Raw genomic sequence first — 16,449 nt, 5'->3', positions numbered from 1 at the left:
TACTATGTGGATACAGAAAGACTAGAATTTATTTATTTATTTGTTTTTTAAAGGAACATTTATTTATTTATTTATTGGCTGCATTGAGTCTTCGTTGCTGCGTGCGGTCTTTCTCTAGTTGCGGCGAGCGGGGGCTACCCTTCGTTGTGGTGCGCAGGCTTCTCGTTGCGGTGGCTTCTCTTGTTGTGAAGCATGGGCTCTAGGTGCATGGGCTTCAGTAGTTGTGGCACGTGGGCTCAGTAGTTGTGGCTCACGGGCTCTAGAGTGCAGGCTCAGTAGTTGTGGTACACGGGCTTAGTTGCTCTGTGGCATGTGGGATCTTCCCGGGCCAGGGATCAAACCCTTGTCCCCTGCGTTGGCAGGCGGATTCTTAACCACTGCGCCACCAGAGAAGTCCCAGAAAGACTAGAATTTAAATGCTAGGTGTCATTATCTCTAAGTGGTAGGTTTATGGTTAACTTTTTCTTCTACTTTTCTGTTTTTTTCCAACCTTCTACCATGCAGTGCTTTTGTGATCAGAGAGAAAATAATAAATGCAGTTTTAAAAGCCTGACCCTAAAATATATAACCAGCCACAGGCTGTGAAGATCATTGTTTTGAAGGGCCCTGCAATAGAAATAGCAGAAGCATCCTAAATGGTTTGATTTACTAATGACTGGACCTTAGCGAGGAATACCAAGGAAAAGTGCCTCAAATGCGTCCCTCTGCAGTCCTGTAAGCAGCCAATAAACTATCTACCACTTGCAATGTCACTTGGGGGTGTGGAAAGTGACAGAGTCTCAAAGGAAGAATGAATTCCCTGGCTCTAACCCCAAATAAAGGAGTTCAGCCCGATGGTAGTGCTCAGCACTGAAGGGACACAAATACACTGTCACAGAAAACTTTCCATTAAACATCATTATACAAAAGTCCCCTGTATTCCTATATATCAGCAATGAGCAGTTAGAATTGGAAATTAAAAAGTCACACTATAATCCAACTTAATTCACAAAATACACATAAAGTGGTAGCACATATAATGGATTTAGGAAGCAACTAAAATTTTAAAATATTACCATGCCGGGCTTCCCTGGTGGCGCAGTGGTTGAGAGTCCGCCTGCCGATGCAGGGGACACGGGTTCGTGCCCCGGTCCGGGAAGATCCCACGTGCCACGGAGCGGCTGGGCCCACGAGCCATGGCCGCTGGGCCTACACGTCCGGAGCCTGTGCTCCGCAACGGGAGAGGCCACAGCAGTGAGAGGCCCGCGTACCGCCAAAAAAAAAAAAAAAAAAAAAAAAAAAATGACCATGCCAATTTGGATCCAATTCTAAGAATACTCTCAAAGCTTATCATGACGTGTTTAACACAAATACAGTTAAAAAGACATAAATGCAGCAGGTGGTAAACCAAAATTTAGACAACTACCAGTTTAGACCTCTTGTTTGTGCCCAGAGAGACAAATAACTGACTTAGACAATGCTGATGACTTCTTGTATTGATTACCTTACTTTTTTCTTATCCTTGTCTTTTTAATAAACAGCCAGAGTAAAAAAAAAAAAAATCTCCCTCTTTTTGAAAGAGGATTGCTGGCGGAACAGAGGCCTCATTTTCCTAGGTTTATATCTCTGTGTTAGGGTGAAGGGTCAAAGCGGGCATTGCACTGAGCGCGTCAGAATCTCCTTGGAGAATGAAGGACTTCTTGCCTGGCCCCTGGGGGTGCTGGCAGCAGAAGGCACACAGCTCTCTGCCCTCCTCAGAACTGCCTCTGAGGAACACGACCGTGGCCGTGGCCCCCTTCCTGGGCAGCCTGCATTCAGCAACTGGTAATGCAGCAGCCCTCTAAAGTCTGGCCTTCTCGCCTTACCTGAGGACAACTCCGCGGGGTCATTTCCGCTCTTGAGCTCCACCTGGGGTCGACCAAGGCCTTGACTGAGGGCGCACGCCAGCTCAACTTCTTCCCCTGCCCATTCTGCTTCCCTCCCTTTCCTTCCACAGGTGTTGCGGCCAAGATGTAAGCACGCATGCGCGCGTGTGCGCCACGGCGGGCTGGGGGGCGGGGTGGAAGGTGAGGCGTGTCGTCCCTGGCTGGGTATCCACTTGCAGCACGAACTTGACACTAGGAGAGGAAGAGCACAAGTCTTTGTCAGGCTGTTAGGCTCTCGGCCACACTGACTACAGGCCACAGTCTTGAGGCCCATTTCGCAAATCACAGGAGGAAGGAAAGCTGAGCCATCTTCGTCACACATTCAGGAAGAGGAGCAAAGAACAAACAGGGACACTTTGGGAAGACTGGCAGGGAATGTGTCTGAAATGCGGGTGGGGCTTCGGGTGCGGGGAACCACAGGAGGCAGGATGGCAGCTGCTGAGCCACTGTTTGGTCTAATCCCCTGAGCTGTCCTGTCCCCGGTACTATGGTCACACGATGTTAATTAAATCATTCTCATTAATTCAGACAGAGTGTAAATTAGGATGGAATGAAGATAAATTACGTTTGAAGGCAGCTAATACATTTAACCCCATGCTGTTTATTTTTCAGCCTAACAAAATAACATCGTTAAGGGAGGTAACAAGGCCAAAGCCTTGGGCACAGCTTCTCAATAGCATTAAAAACAAGACCTTGGTTTGGTGTCACAAGGCAGAGGCGCAGGCCAGCTCCCAGGGGCCCAGGGGACCGGCCTAACATCTTGAGGGAGGTGGTGGCCATTGTACAACAGGGATGTCTGTAGTATTTCCCAAGATGTTTATGACTCATATCTACAACGTCTATCATCATCCATTTTGATCACAAGTCTATCTAGAGTTCTTCCTGTACAGATACAAGACTTGCTCACCTTTTCTTCCTGTAAGTGAAGTGATAAGAATTAGGATTGGCTGAGAGACGCCGGAGGAATAACAGTTTTAGTTGCTGTGATTGTAATATGCTAACCTGCAAATCACTTTCAGCTGTGGAATAAACATTAGACACTGCCCATAGGCCTGAAAACTTTTCATACATCGGTTCAAGCAAACCAGCGTACGGTTTGCTGCAGGTCATTTGTCTTCCAGTTTTCATAACCCATATAATAAGTAATTTCTTTTCCCTTCGTCTATGTTGCTTATCTCCCTAAGGCAGATGAAGCAAATGTATGTGGTCACTGAATACTTTCAAGATTTTCCAGGCCACAACTTTTTTTTCCTTCTCTTTTCTTGAAGCGTAGAAAGGTGGCAACGTTAGGCAGAACAGACACAGGAAATTAGCATCGGTGGACGATGACACAGTGGCCAGACGAGTTCACTCTTTTCTCAGCCCTGCCTGCTTAGCAAAGCTATTTGCAAAGACATGTAAACTTTGTTCTCCCCGCCCCCCCCCCCCCCCCCCCCGGCCCCTCGGTTAAGGACACTGCAGTTTCCGGGTGGTAAAGATGCAACCAAAATAGATGGCCTGTTCCTAGCTCAGTGGCTTTCTGTGGCAAAATCCCCAGCCAACCAGCTGAACTGAGGACATGTTTTATTCCTAGGCAGGGTCATCTAGGTACAGTTCCCAGCAGATTTGTTAGGTAATTTAAGTAAGAAGGAAATACTCCTTAATGAGAAAAAAATGTTAATCTCTTAATTTAAACAGAGCACCCCACCCCACCCCAGTCCCACTCCCCACGGAAGACATTAACATTTGGTCTTCAGAACCAACCTGCTTGTTTTTGACCCACAACCCAGACAGACAAAGCGCTTGGAGGAGGTGCCTTTGGGGGCTGCACTGATCACCTTCCCCCCCCCTTGCCGAAGGCTACAGAAGCATGTTTTTTCAAAGACATATGTGCAATAGCTTCACGTTTCCCTCACCCGGCTTTTCAGCACCTATCTCTGACGTCTACGGTGTTTCTATCCGTCTGGTCTTCGCTGATTTTATCCACATCTTTAGGAACCGGGTCGGCTCGCGGCGCTCCCCCTGTCTTTACCTCGCAGCAGGCAGACCCCTGCACGTGGGTCTGATCGGGAATTGATCTGGCATCTCCGGCTTTGTGAAGCAGTCTCGAGCCGAGACTCTGCATAATACGTTAAAATATGAAGCAGAGTTGTAAAGGCTCGTGGTGAGGCTGACGAGTTAATGCTAACAAAGGACTTCAGAGGGCACTGTCTTTCTTTGTTTGCAAGGAGCGAAATTTCTCAGCGCGAATACCAGAAGGGACCGCGTGTAAAGGAAAGTGGGATTAAAGGACCGACAGAGCCTTGGTTTCGGCAGTCTCTGGGCTCTGGGCGCGCCAGGCAGAGCCTCTTCTGCCTGTTAAACCATTTCTGCATCTAATATTTAAAAGAAAGCTGGGAGGTGGAGTGGGGAGAGAAAACTTCGTCGTGGGTCCCCACTCCAGCTAAAGGGCTGGGCCACTGCAAGTAGCTGTGTGCCCTCTAGCTGGACAATTCACATCTCCCTGGGCCTCAGTTTCCTAATCTGTAAAACGAGGGAGCTGGATCGGTAATCTCTACAGTTCCTTCATATACTTTATTCCAAATACCCAATAAAAAGAAAAACAGGCATTTCAGCTCCCAGTGGAAAGACAAGCCCTTGGTACAAAGATCAAAAGTGGGCTTCATAAATAGTGATCGCCGTTCGAGATTAGTTTTCTAATCGCCTTCACTTCTCGTGGCACAAGGGCGCTTCAAACGTGTGTGCGCTGAACCATTTCTTTGCTGAACTCCTAACTAACACGACCCGGCGATAAAAGACAGGAAAGGGCCCAGACTGAGAGGGCGATTGACGCTTTATCGCTACGAAGAGGCGGCGGCTGGGCAGCTCCTAGCAGCGGGTCGCTTTGAATAAAGCGGCGGCGGCGATTGGCTGCAAAGCATGTGGTGCACGCCTCGCCGGAGAGCGCCGGGTTGCTGCTGCTGCCCCGGGCGGCGTGGGGCAGAGTCCAGCCGCGGGTGCAGCACCCGCCGGAGGTGGGGAGGGAGGACTGAGGGGGCGGGAAGCGCCAGGGGCTCGAGTCTTTCTGGTCCACTGCCACCGAGAAACCCTACGGCCCGGCTTTGCCCAACCTTCGGTGTCCCCGGAGTGTCCAACCTCGCCACCGTCCTCCCTCCAGATATCCCACCCGGCGCGCGGGCTGTGCGTGCCCACGGCGCGTGCCGCGGACACCCGGCTCGTCCCTCGCCGCCCTGTCCTGAGCATCAGGCGGGCTCCTGCAGCTCGGAGCGCACAGCGAGGGGCTGCGCTCCCCGGCCGATGATCCCTCAGCACCCGGCTGGGCTAGAGACGCAGACACACCGACGCAGGAAAACTTGTTTTATTCGCGATCCCCGAGGGTTGCAGCTGCTCTTGGCTGAGATTCCGCGTGCGCTTTGTCTCTCTCCACTCGCCACAGCCCCCTCCCCCGCTTCCTCTCACGACTAACTCCCTCGACACACTCTCCTCCGACTCTTGTCCTCCTTCCCTTCCTCCTCCTCCTTCTTCTCCGCTGGCCGCATTCACGCGCTTCCTCCCTCCCTCCCCTGGTGTCACTTTTTGCCTACGCGCCCTCTCCCCTCCCTCCCCTCCCCTCCCTCCCTCCCCGCCGCTCCGCTTATAGCCGGGCGCTGGGCGGCCGGGCGCAGAGTGCTCGGGAAGCCGGAGAGGAGGCGGCACGGCGGTGGCGCTGCAGAGGCCGAGTCGAGACGCCAGGCGGCCGCCGGCGCGCAAGGCGCTTTCCAGCTCCCTCCCGCGAGGGTACAGCCCGCCTCCTTCAGCGGCGCCTGCAGCCGCGGGCTCGCTCTCGCCTCCGGAGCTCACTCCGGGAGCTGCTCCGCGGGTGGCGGGCGCAGAGTTCGCGACGTGGGGATCGTGAGGCCGCGGCGATCCGCCCGCGGTAACCAGCCCGCGAGCCAGAGTTACATGCGCGCTCCCTTCGCCCGGTCAGTCGCTGTTGCTTCCTGGGGCTGAGACGTCCGCTCCGTCCCCTCCCTACCCGGTGACCGAGGCAAGAACCCAGCCGGTCGTGCACTGTGGCTGGTCGCCACTGTTGTAAGTCTCCCCTACCGCCGCGGACCTGTTGCGGGCGCCGCGGGTTTCAGGGGCTACCTGGCCTGCGGGGTGTGATCGCGAGGGGTGTGTGTGCGCCCCGGAGCCTGGAGCTCCGACTTAGGCGGCGGTGGGGAGCTGTTCTCGGGGCGGAGACCTGGTGTCCACCGCTGCCCTCCCACAGCAAGAAGAGCCGGGCATTGCTGGAGGGGGCTCCTCTCGGTGGCGCGCCGCCCGGGCGAGCTGCTGCAGAGCTAGGAGCTGAGCCGGAATACGATCAATCCCCCCCGCACCTCCTCCCCCCTCCCCCCTCCTCCCCCCCAGCGGAAAGAGCATTGTCGAGCGCGCGGGATTGTTGGTCCACGTTGCACCCTACCCGGCACGGTGAGCAATAGGGCCACGCGCAGACGCCCCTAGTGAGGGCACGTTCACTGCGGCCAGACGTCTGTAGGGAATGAATGAAAACTGGTTTCTGAAAAATTAGTTTTTTCTCATGGAAGTATTTAGTCTTACCATGCTTAGTTTCGAAGGATAGGAATTGGTGGGCAGGGTGGAGATGAACCGTTGAACTTGGCGTGTGTGTGGTGTCGCCCTCACAGGCATGGCCAGAGTGTTAAAGAGCATTACAGGTGTTATAGAGGACTGTATAGTAAAATGCTTTTCTTGTTAACAATCTCTTTATAATGTTCCGTTGTTATCAATAATATGAATGTCCGAGAAAATCTGCCTAGTTTCTCCTTTGATTGCATTGAGATCAGGTTTAAAACCCAAAGAAATGTGACACGCCGCTAAGTATTGGAGGCCCAGAGCCTGGTTAAAGAGCATTAAGTGAACTGAAGTTACTGTAGCTAGAATCCCTTTTGATGTTCACTGGTAATAGCAGCCCTTTTCCCCTTCTTTGTAGAGGCAGGTTAAGTATATGTGTGCGTTTTTTTGCCACTTAACTTGGCATGCAAATATTATTTCTCTGGGGGCTTAATAAAATGCCAGAAGGATGATTCATTTCATGTTGAAGGTGTGTTTAGTGGCTGTATACGTGGTTTCTGCTGATGTTCTCACATCTGCATAATTTTAAACTAGAAGGCAAGTCGTTTCCCTTGGGTCTTCAAGTTTGCCTTTTATTTTAATCAAATATTGCTGCAAGATTGTTGGATTTTGACTGACACACTTCTCCATCTGGGTGGCATCCAAGGTGACAGGCTAGGCTCTTTCTGCTGGCTTTATGAACCTACCTGGGAAATACAGGAGCATAAACACAGGATGCAAAGAGATGCAGATCCTATATCCCAAGGTCTTCTAAACTGTTTTGTTAAGTGTAAGCCTGGCTGTGAGTGTTGTTTTACACTGCTTAGGGAAACGCCTTCCGGGCCCGGTGGGTGTAATTCCAGCTCAGTCTGCAGGCACTTTGGTGCTTATGTACCTTGTGCAGCCTCATTATTCTGTCAGAGCTGCATTCACTGTTAGCCGGAAAGAAGGCAACTTTTTTAAATTAATTAATTAATTTATTTATTTATTTTTGGCTGCGTTGGGTCTTCATTGCTGTGCGCAGGCTTTCTCTGGTTGCTGTGAGCGGGGGCTACTCTTCGTTGCGATGCGCGGGCTTCTCATTGCGGTGGCTTCTCTTGTTCCGGAGCATGGGCTCTAGGCGCGTGGGCTTCAGTAGTTGTGGCACACGGGCTCAGTAGTTGTGGCGCACAGGCTTAGTTGCTCCGTGGCATGTGGGATCTTCCCGGACCAGGGCTTGAACCCCTGTCCCCTGCATTGGCAGGTGGATTCTTAACCACTGCACCACCAGGGAAGCCCTTTTTTTGTTGTTTTTTAATTGAAGTATAGTTGGTTTACAATGCTGTTAGTTTCAGGTGTACAGCAAAGTGATTCATTATATATATATATATTATATATATATAATATATATATACTTTTTTAGATTCTTTTCCATTATAGGTTATTACAAGACATTGAGTATATTTCCCTGTGCTATACAGTAGATCCTTGTTGGTTATCTATTTTATATATAGTAGTGTGTATATTTCAATCCCAAACTCCTAATTTATCCCTCTTCCCCCTTTCCCCTTTGGTAACCATACGTTTGTTTTGTCTGTGAGTCTATTTCTGTTTTGTAAATAAGTTCATTTGTATCTTTTTTTAGGTTCCACATATAAGCAATACCGTATGATATTTGTCTTTCCCTGTCTGACTTACCTTGTATGATAATCTCTAGGTCCATCCACAGGAGGCAGCTTTTGAGGTTGCTTTGGAAGCATTAGCTTAAAAAAAAAAAAAGCATAGCTACTCGTTTGGAATTCTTGCACCTTTCTGTATAAGGCATAGGAATATTTATACCATCTTTTGAGGTTTAGGCTTAAAATCTTTCTCAAAGAATTTCAGCTTGAATGTACTAATGCAAATGATGACTACAGCAGTAGAACAGCAGGGATGCTAATACTGTTTTAACACATTGGAGAACCTAGTGTATTCACATAGGGTCCTGTCACTTGCTCTTAGGAGCATTGGGCATTGGGTAAAATGGACTAGACCATAGAGGCTTAGCTTGAGGGTTGCGGTGATGCTTGCCTTCTCACCATTTGTCAAAGCCCAAGTCACTGTGGAGACTGATGGGTGCTTCATAAAGGCTTCTTAACACCAGAGCCCTAGGACTCTGTTGTTTATTTTCTTCCACTAAGTCACGTTTACTCACAGTGAAAAGTTACATGCCCAAAATGAAAGAAAACAAGTTGCAACTCCTAATAGTATGAGGCCTGTGTGTCAAAGGCAAGTTAGGTACCTGCCTCTGTTGTTTTCTACGCCTGCCTTGCCTCCGCTGCTCAGGTTGAAGGAAACAAGCAGGCCTTGGGTTTCAGCTCTGCCATAAGGACTGGCTGTTCTGTGTTTGGAACAGATACTGTAACCACGCAGTTTACCCTCCTGGGATAAACAGTTTCCCTAGGAATCCTTTGACAGGCAGGTTCTTGAAGCTATTATTTCTTTGAAGTAACAGAAGGGTAGGGTGAAAAAGGAAAAAGATGGTTCAGTTTTTGAAGATAGGTGATAGGCATGTCCTGTATCTTTAGCCTACAGTTTGATTACTGAGGAAAGCCAAAGAGAGCATTCGATTCTGCTATAATTTCCGTTTAGATACTGAGGAAAACACTCTAGTCAGCAAATAAATTCTAGAGTGGCCCTAAATTAACAATGGCAGGCAACACACATACACACACACGTGTGTGTTTTGATTTAGATAAAGCGACATTTGCATTTTGGACTCCCTAGATGCAGGTGCCACCGTTTGCAGGTACACAAGAATGGTCCTGGTGATGCCCTGTTTAATCAAGAGAGATGGGTGGATACATCCTTTGTTCTTGCAACTGGTTTTCTAAGATTTGATTTAAAGCAGGGAGAACAGAACAACAGAACTCCTGACTTTGCTACTCAAAATATTCTTCCTTTTCTGCGCCCAAATCGCCACTTTGGAAGCTGTCCGGAGCAGGAAAGGGGAGTGGTGACTGTGGCCAGAATCTATCCTGTTTCCACGATAGCTTGCTGATCAGTATATGGTTGTGTTTATATTGGGGCTCTTTCAGGATGCTGTAGTGGTAGAGGTGTCTGGTCACAAATTATTTGTAATGATAAATAAAGGTTTGGTCATTTTAGAAGTTGGCCTGAGCTTGTGGTTTTAATGTTACATTTCCCATTTACTGCACTTACACTTTGGTAAGACACTGGGTCTTACCAAAGGAATTCTTGATGGAATTAATTAGTAGGTATTTGTTTTACACATGGCTTTATGATGCTTGCATAGGGCATTAAAGCCTGTGCACATCCCAGCGTTACGAGAGCTGGAGGCCTGGCATTTCAAGTGGCCAGCAGTGAATCAGCTGGACCAGGGCAGGGAGCTGTGAGAATGAGACCTTGCTCCTCTTGGCTTTTGCTGACTTACATTCTCAAGGACTTCAATATCCTGCAAGTTGGCAATCAGGTTTTCCAAGATGAACCTGCTCTTAAGCAGTGATTGTTGTTTTTTTTTTAAACAGTGTATAGTTTAAATAGCTCAACAGTATTATAATAAGTGTCTTTCCTTATAGGTAGGTAGCCGTCTCTGACTTTGTATAGGCCTGACTGTCCATTATTCAGAACAGTAGGGTGGCAGGGCCAACAGCGAAGTGTTCTGTTTCCTCTGTCCAAAACAATTGCTGGTTTGGTTCGGCCGTTCTGAACACTGAGAGCATCAGGTTCAATAGTTGTGTTTTGTTTTTCAGGAGTGGAAACAAAATGTCCGTCAGCGTGCACGAGAACCGCAAGTCCAGGGCCAGCAGTGGCTCCATTAACATCTATCTGTTCCACAAGTCCTCCTACGCAGACAGTGTCCTCACTCACCTGAACCTGTTACGCCAGCAGCGTCTCTTCACCGACGTCCTTCTCCATGCTGGAAATAGGACCTTCCCGTGTCACCGGGCAGTGCTGGCCGCGTGCAGCCGCTACTTTGAAGCCATGTTCAGCGGCGGCCTGAAGGAGAGCCAGGACAGCGAAGTCAACTTCGACAACTCCATCCACCCGGAAGTCTTGGAGCTGCTCCTCGACTACGCTTACTCCTCCCGGGTCATCATCAATGAAGAAAACGCAGAATCGCTCCTGGAAGCTGGCGACATGCTGGAGTTTCAAGACATCCGGGATGCCTGCGCTGAGTTCCTAGAAAAGAACCTGCACCCCACCAACTGCCTGGGCATGCTGCTGCTGTCCGACGCGCACCAGTGCACCAAGCTGTACGAGCTCTCCTGGAGGATGTGTCTCAGCAATTTCCAGACCATCAGGAAGAACGAAGATTTCCTCCAGCTGCCTCAGGACATGGTAGTGCAGCTCCTGTCCAGTGAAGAGCTGGAGACGGAAGACGAAAGACTTGTGTACGAGTCTGCAATTAACTGGATCAGCTACGACCTGAAGAAGCGCTACTGCTATCTCCCGGAGCTGTTGCAGACGGTGAGGCTGGCTCTGCTGCCGGCCATCTATCTCATGGAGAATGTGGCCATGGAGGAGCTCATCACTAAGCAGAGGAAGAGCAAGGAGATCGTGGAAGAGGCCATCAGGTGCAAGCTGAAAATCCTGCAGAACGACGGCGTGGTGACCAGCCTCTGTGCCCGGCCCCGGAAAACCGGCCATGCCCTCTTCCTCTTGGGAGGACAGACTTTCATGTGTGACAAGCTGTATCTGGTCGACCAGAAGGCCAAAGAGATCATTCCCAAGGCCGACATTCCCAGCCCAAGAAAAGAGTTCAGTGCCTGTGCAATTGGCTGCAAAGTATACATTACCGGGGGGCGAGGGTCTGAGAATGGAGTCTCGAAAGATGTCTGGGTTTATGATACCCTGCATGAGGAGTGGTCCAAGGCGGCCCCCATGCTGGTGGCCAGGTTTGGCCATGGCTCTGCTGAACTGAAGCACTGCCTGTACGTGGTCGGCGGGCACACTGCCGCCACTGGCTGCCTCCCGGCCTCCCCCTCTGTCTCTCTAAAGCAAGTAGAACATTATGACCCCACAACCAACAAATGGACCATGGTGGCCCCTCTCCGAGAAGGGGTCAGCAATGCCGCAGTGGTGAGTGCCAAGCTCAAGCTGTTTGCTTTCGGAGGTACCAGCGTCAGTCATGACAAGCTCCCCAAGGTTCAGTGTTACGATCAGTGTGAAAACAGGTGGACGGTCCCGGCCACCTGTCCCCAGCCCTGGCGTTACACGGCGGCAGCTGTGCTGGGTAACCAGATTTTTATTATGGGGGGAGATACCGAGTTCTCCGCCTGCTCTGCTTATAAATTCAATAGCGAGACTTACCAGTGGACCAAGGTGGGAGACGTGACAGCAAAGCGGATGAGCTGCCACGCTGTGGCCTCCGGAAACAAACTCTACGTGGTTGGAGGGTACTTTGGCATTCAGCGATGCAAAACTCTGGACTGCTACGATCCAACGTTGGACGCGTGGAACAGCATAACCACGGTCCCGTACTCGCTGATCCCTACTGCGTTTGTCAGCACCTGGAAACATCTGCCCTCTTAAACACAATGCATCCTAAAGAGAGTGAGCGTAAGGTAAGAGTCAGTTTAGCTGTAAGTATCCGTATAGTTGAGCTAGCTGTGTAAGCCCGTACATGAGTGAAACAGGCTCCATATAGCGCATCTTACAGAGAGGTTCCACATGAACTACAAATAAGAGCACTTGTACCCCGGAACTTAAACACTTGTGTTGACCACAGCTGCAACCCCCCCAAACATAAGGCAGTGGTTCTCAGCCTTTATTGGGCCTCAGAGTCTCCCAAAGAGCTTTTTGAAACCTGCCCACTCCAGAGGCTGGGTTTCATTAGGTCTGGGTGGGACCCAGGCATTAGCATTTTTAGAAAGTTCTTCAGTGATTCTAATTACGGCCAGGTTGGGAACCTTGTCTCCCGAGCCCTCCCTGTGTGCTGGCAGCTGGGCTGTGTGTTTCCCATGGATCATTTCATTTGGTCCCTACAACAACCCTGTGGGATATTATTATGAGAGCACTTCATAGATGAAAACACCTGATGTACACAGGGGTTAAGTAAGTTGCTCAAGGTCATAGGGCTTAGCAGGCAGAAGGGTTGGTCAAGACATCAACCCAGGCAGTCTGGCTCTGGAGCATAAGCACTTGAGCTCACTCCGAATGGCTAAACTTAATAAACCTCACATTGTTATCACCCCAGGAAATAATTGTAGATTTTTAAATTTAACTTCCTCAAACCCTTTTTAGAATGAAGTGGGGTTTAAAAAATTGAATGCTGAAAATTATTCCCATTGTATTCTGTCCAGAATTATTCATTAGCTTATTTTAAAGGTTTTTCCTTCTTCCCCCCCCAAAAAAAATAGCCCCCTTTAGGGCATTTATTAACTTTTGAGAAGTCTAGGTCTGTCCTTATAAAAGGTTGCACCTGCATTGTATAAGCTTGTCTGATGTATGGACACACTGAGCCATCTAAACTGCCCTTCCTGCAGCTTTTCAGAGTTAATCAGTCAAGCTGACCCCATTGTCAGGGCGAACAAAGGTTGTATTTCTGTGTCATATATCTGGGTACATAATGGTTGTCTTGTGTACTTAAGAGTATATAATACTCTTGGCTCAAATAATTAATAGGCCTACACAGTTCAGGGTTCGGGAAGCTAATGGCCGCTTTGCTGCTGTTAAAATAAAGCATTCTCAGGATTGGCCCCGGAATCACTTAAGCGTATCTAAGTGTAGCACGGAACACATGGAGTGGATTGATTTGTTTTGGTGACTAATGGGCTCATTACTAATAATAAGAGAATAAAATTTAAAAATCTGCTTTGGAGGAACTGCTGGGAAAATGAACTCCTTCCCTGGAAAGGTTTGGTTCTGTGTTCCCTAGTATGTTTCACACCTTTGAAGGGGACCTTCTTGCGAAGAAGGGTTTGGACTCATTTGTCTTTTCTTTCCTCATCTCTTACAGCTCATTTAGAAACACCAGTAAAGCTGGCCTCCCTTTCACATGTAATCGTTCTGTTTCTTTCATTGCTTCAGTTATCTCCTCCAGCCCACTACAGGTAGTACAGTTCTTAGTAATGTAATGTTTTCCTGGACTGAGACTCCTTCAAAGGAGCAGGAACTGTCAGAACCGTCCTCTGGGGAGCAAATGGGGCTACAAACTGGTTTTTGCAGCCTAGCTGGCATCTCAATAATCCTGAATAAACAAATGCTCTGAAAGGGGTTATTTCATTTACGATATGAATGCATTACTCAACTCTAAAGAAGGCTTAAAGGACCTTCTAGGCAAAAGCATCAATTAGCAGTGCACTAAATTGGGTGTTAGTCCAAAACTGACTATATTTGCATAGGAGAGCCTTAAAAATTGCCAGTGATGGTGGCGGTACATCCAAATGGTAACTGGCTGGCATCCTTGGAAGTGGCTGGCATCCTATATGTCATATAGGTAGAAAAGAGAGAGACCACATGTACATTCTGTTTCTAGCTGTGGAGTCTGGACCTCTCTGCACTTCAGAGATCCTTTGTCAAATGAGTGATTCGAATTGTGCTTTCCTTAAGATCTGTCCCAGTTCAGACTTGGGTGAATTGATAAATGAGGAAAAAGAAAAGAAAGGCGTGAGAATACCTAGCCAGTGCCTGGTACATATTAAGTGTTCAATACTCGTATTAGTTTTCTTTCCTCCCTTCAATTTAGACCTTAGCTCGCAGTGGGATTAGCTTTGTGTGTCATGCGAAAATGAGGTTTCTTTGACTATTATCAGCTTGTTATCTTCATACTTCATTTTTGGTACCTCCTTTCTCAGCCCAGAGTGAGTATGTTGGCAAACACTCGAGTTCACCCTCTCCTGGGTATTTGAACTTAATCACACATGTCCGGTCCCTGGGAAATGGAACAAATAAAGTGTTCGGTTATATTCGAAACAACATCCCCTCTGCCCTTGGTGCGCTTAGCCAGAGAGTCAAGCACAGAATAAGGAAATTCGACAGGGCCAGGTTCGCCTTTTTAAAGGGTGGCGTGGGGCTGATCAAAGCCACTGTTGGAGCTTCCGACGGAGAGAATGTTGGTTTAAATTTCTAAAGTTTACTACACACAAGATAGTGTTAAAACACTTGAGCCGGATGGAGTGACTTAAAAGAGGTGCCGTGTAGGTATCAGTCCTGAGCTGCAGACGCTTCCGGGACCTGGCTTCGCCCTCCACATGTAGGTGCTACCCGAATTAATACAGTGTTAACAAAAAGTTTCCCTAGGTCTAAAAGCTTATCCACCAAGGAGATTTTAACTCTCTCCAGCTGCTCCCAGCTGCCGGGAAGGGACAAAGAGGAAATTACTTCTGATTTCGCTCCATTTTCATGGTGCTGTGTGGCCCCCAACTTGACGGCGTTTGGATTTTGGTTTGCTTTTGTTCCCGGCCCCCCTTTTTAGTGGTGGTTTTGTTTTGGGGTTTTTTGTTTTTCTGTTTGAGTATGCAACCTCTTGACATTTCATATTATCACAAGATACATTCTTTAGGCCTCATGTTGCTGTAGAGGTTTCAAGGAGGTGAGGGTGGGCGATGACACCCGTAGTCTAAGGAATGTCTTGAAAGCTTGAATCACCGTTAGGAAACTGCCAAAAGAAACAACTAATGAAATGGATCAGACTTCCGGACACACAGGAGCAAGAAGTCAGTGCAAGGGATGAGCGCCCCTCCTGAATTCCCTCTGTCTGTACTTCGAGTTTCAGCACTGGGGCTGCAGACTCTTATGCTAGGGCTGGAAATGGGCCCCAAGAACAGATAGGGTGAGCATTTGAAAGACGAAAGCCCTCTGCAAAGTCTCCTTCTGTAAAATTAGACTTAACTAAACGGGAAGGATGGGTGGTGTGGGGAAACAGCAGCTCCTATGAAATGTGCAGGCTTCGTGGTTATGGCACCTTGAATTTATATTCACGTTTGATGGCGGTTGATTCTGTAGATAATAACACTGCATACCACAGCCCGAGTCTCCTAAGTGTGGACTGATGAACTTGGAGAATAAACTCCAGCCCTGGGCTGGTGAGGCCTGGTATGCTGTCATGCGAAAGAAAGCGAGACTGATTTCTGCCGTAATGAATAGCAGAGATGCATTTAAATAAGAGGATTAATATGTCTGCCTTCTATATGGTGAATAAATTTAATTTGGAATCCTTTATGGTAAATGGGTCCAAGGCGGGCGTGGGGGGGTGCGGGGAGGGGATTGGCCAAGGAATCTCTTGTGACCCTCTGGTGATCACTTTACAGTGGCTCTGTTTAACTGTGGAGAGGAATTATGAATGTCAGAAGCAGAAGAAGGCAACTCGTAACAGCACCTAGATGTATAGGTTTGAATTTTAAACGTATATATGTTTAGGAAAGAAGCAAAGATCTTTCTTCGGATACCACGGTTTTTGTTGGGCCATCTGCATGCATGAATGCACCTACCGAATGTAATTAAGACCTTTGGAAGCCATATTGACCTACTGTGTCCCAAGTTTAATTTTTTTTTTCAGATTTTGAGACTAACAAAAAATTTTCCTTTTCCTCTAGTTTAGCTGACTCCATCCCTCAATGAGACAAGATGGGATCTCTACTTTGGAGAGGCCAAGCTGAATGAAGAGAAAGAAAAGAAAAAGGAAAAGAAGTTGCTACAGTCCAATCCACCACACCTTGTAAATGCTTCTAACTGGACTTGAAGGAAGGGGGGAGGGGGAGGGGGGGTGGGGTTTTCAGTGCAAGAGGCACATGGTTTAAATATGAATGAACGAACCTGTGATCTAGTCCTTGTCTTGTAATTGTGGATTAATGTCAGCATTAATCAGCCCCTCAAAGGGAGAGAAAAGCCGGCCCTTTTCCCTTGCTGTACCATGTTCAGCATTTGATTTCCATGGGTTCCACCATTTATGTGTAAAATTTGAAATGGTTGTCACCTCTCTCTGAGGAGCAAGCTTGAAGCCTCCACACCAGCTGCTGTTGGAGATTGAAAGCCCGACTGGGGGGGCCTG

At 48.4% G+C, this 16,449-nt stretch overlaps 1 protein-coding gene across 3 annotated transcripts; it reads left to right on the top strand.

Annotated features, from left to right (window-relative positions):
- Window positions 1–5,518: 5,518 nt before the first annotated feature.
- ENC1 (ectodermal-neural cortex 1) lies at window positions 5,519–16,143 on the top strand. Of its 3 annotated transcripts, none has more exons than XM_029217681.1 (3): window positions 5,519–5,954; window positions 10,208–12,017; window positions 15,995–16,068. In XM_029217681.1, exon 2 carries the CDS (start codon window positions 10,221–10,223, stop codon window positions 11,988–11,990), a length of 1,770 nt encoding a protein of 589 aa, XP_029073514.1. In that variant the 5' UTR covers window positions 5,519–5,954; window positions 10,208–10,220; the 3' UTR covers window positions 11,991–12,017; window positions 15,995–16,068. The 3 variants fall into 3 exon arrangements, with proteins under 3 accessions (XP_029073514.1, XP_029073513.1, XP_029073515.1); XM_029217680.1 differs by having other exon boundaries at window positions 5,776–5,954; window positions 10,208–12,022; window positions 15,995–16,143; XM_029217682.1 differs by having other exon boundaries at window positions 5,776–5,954; window positions 10,208–12,022; window positions 16,000–16,141.
- Window positions 16,144–16,449: the final 306 nt, after the last annotated feature.

Source organism: Monodon monoceros, unplaced genomic scaffold, assembly GCF_005190385.1.
Source record: "Monodon monoceros isolate NGI ecotype Baffin Bay Population unplaced genomic scaffold, NGI_Narwhal_1 Super_Scaffold_12, whole genome shotgun sequence".
Lineage (NCBI taxonomy): Eukaryota > Metazoa > Chordata > Mammalia > Artiodactyla > Monodontidae > Monodon > Monodon monoceros.
Note: the sequence above shows the minus strand (reverse complement) of the source record. Positions and strands in the feature narration are given on the sequence as shown.

Coding starts and splice junctions, on each gene's coding strand:
- ENC1 (XM_029217680.1), top strand. CDS start 10,221: ATGTCCGTCAGCGTGCACGAGAACCGCAAGTCCAGGGCCAGCAGTGGC.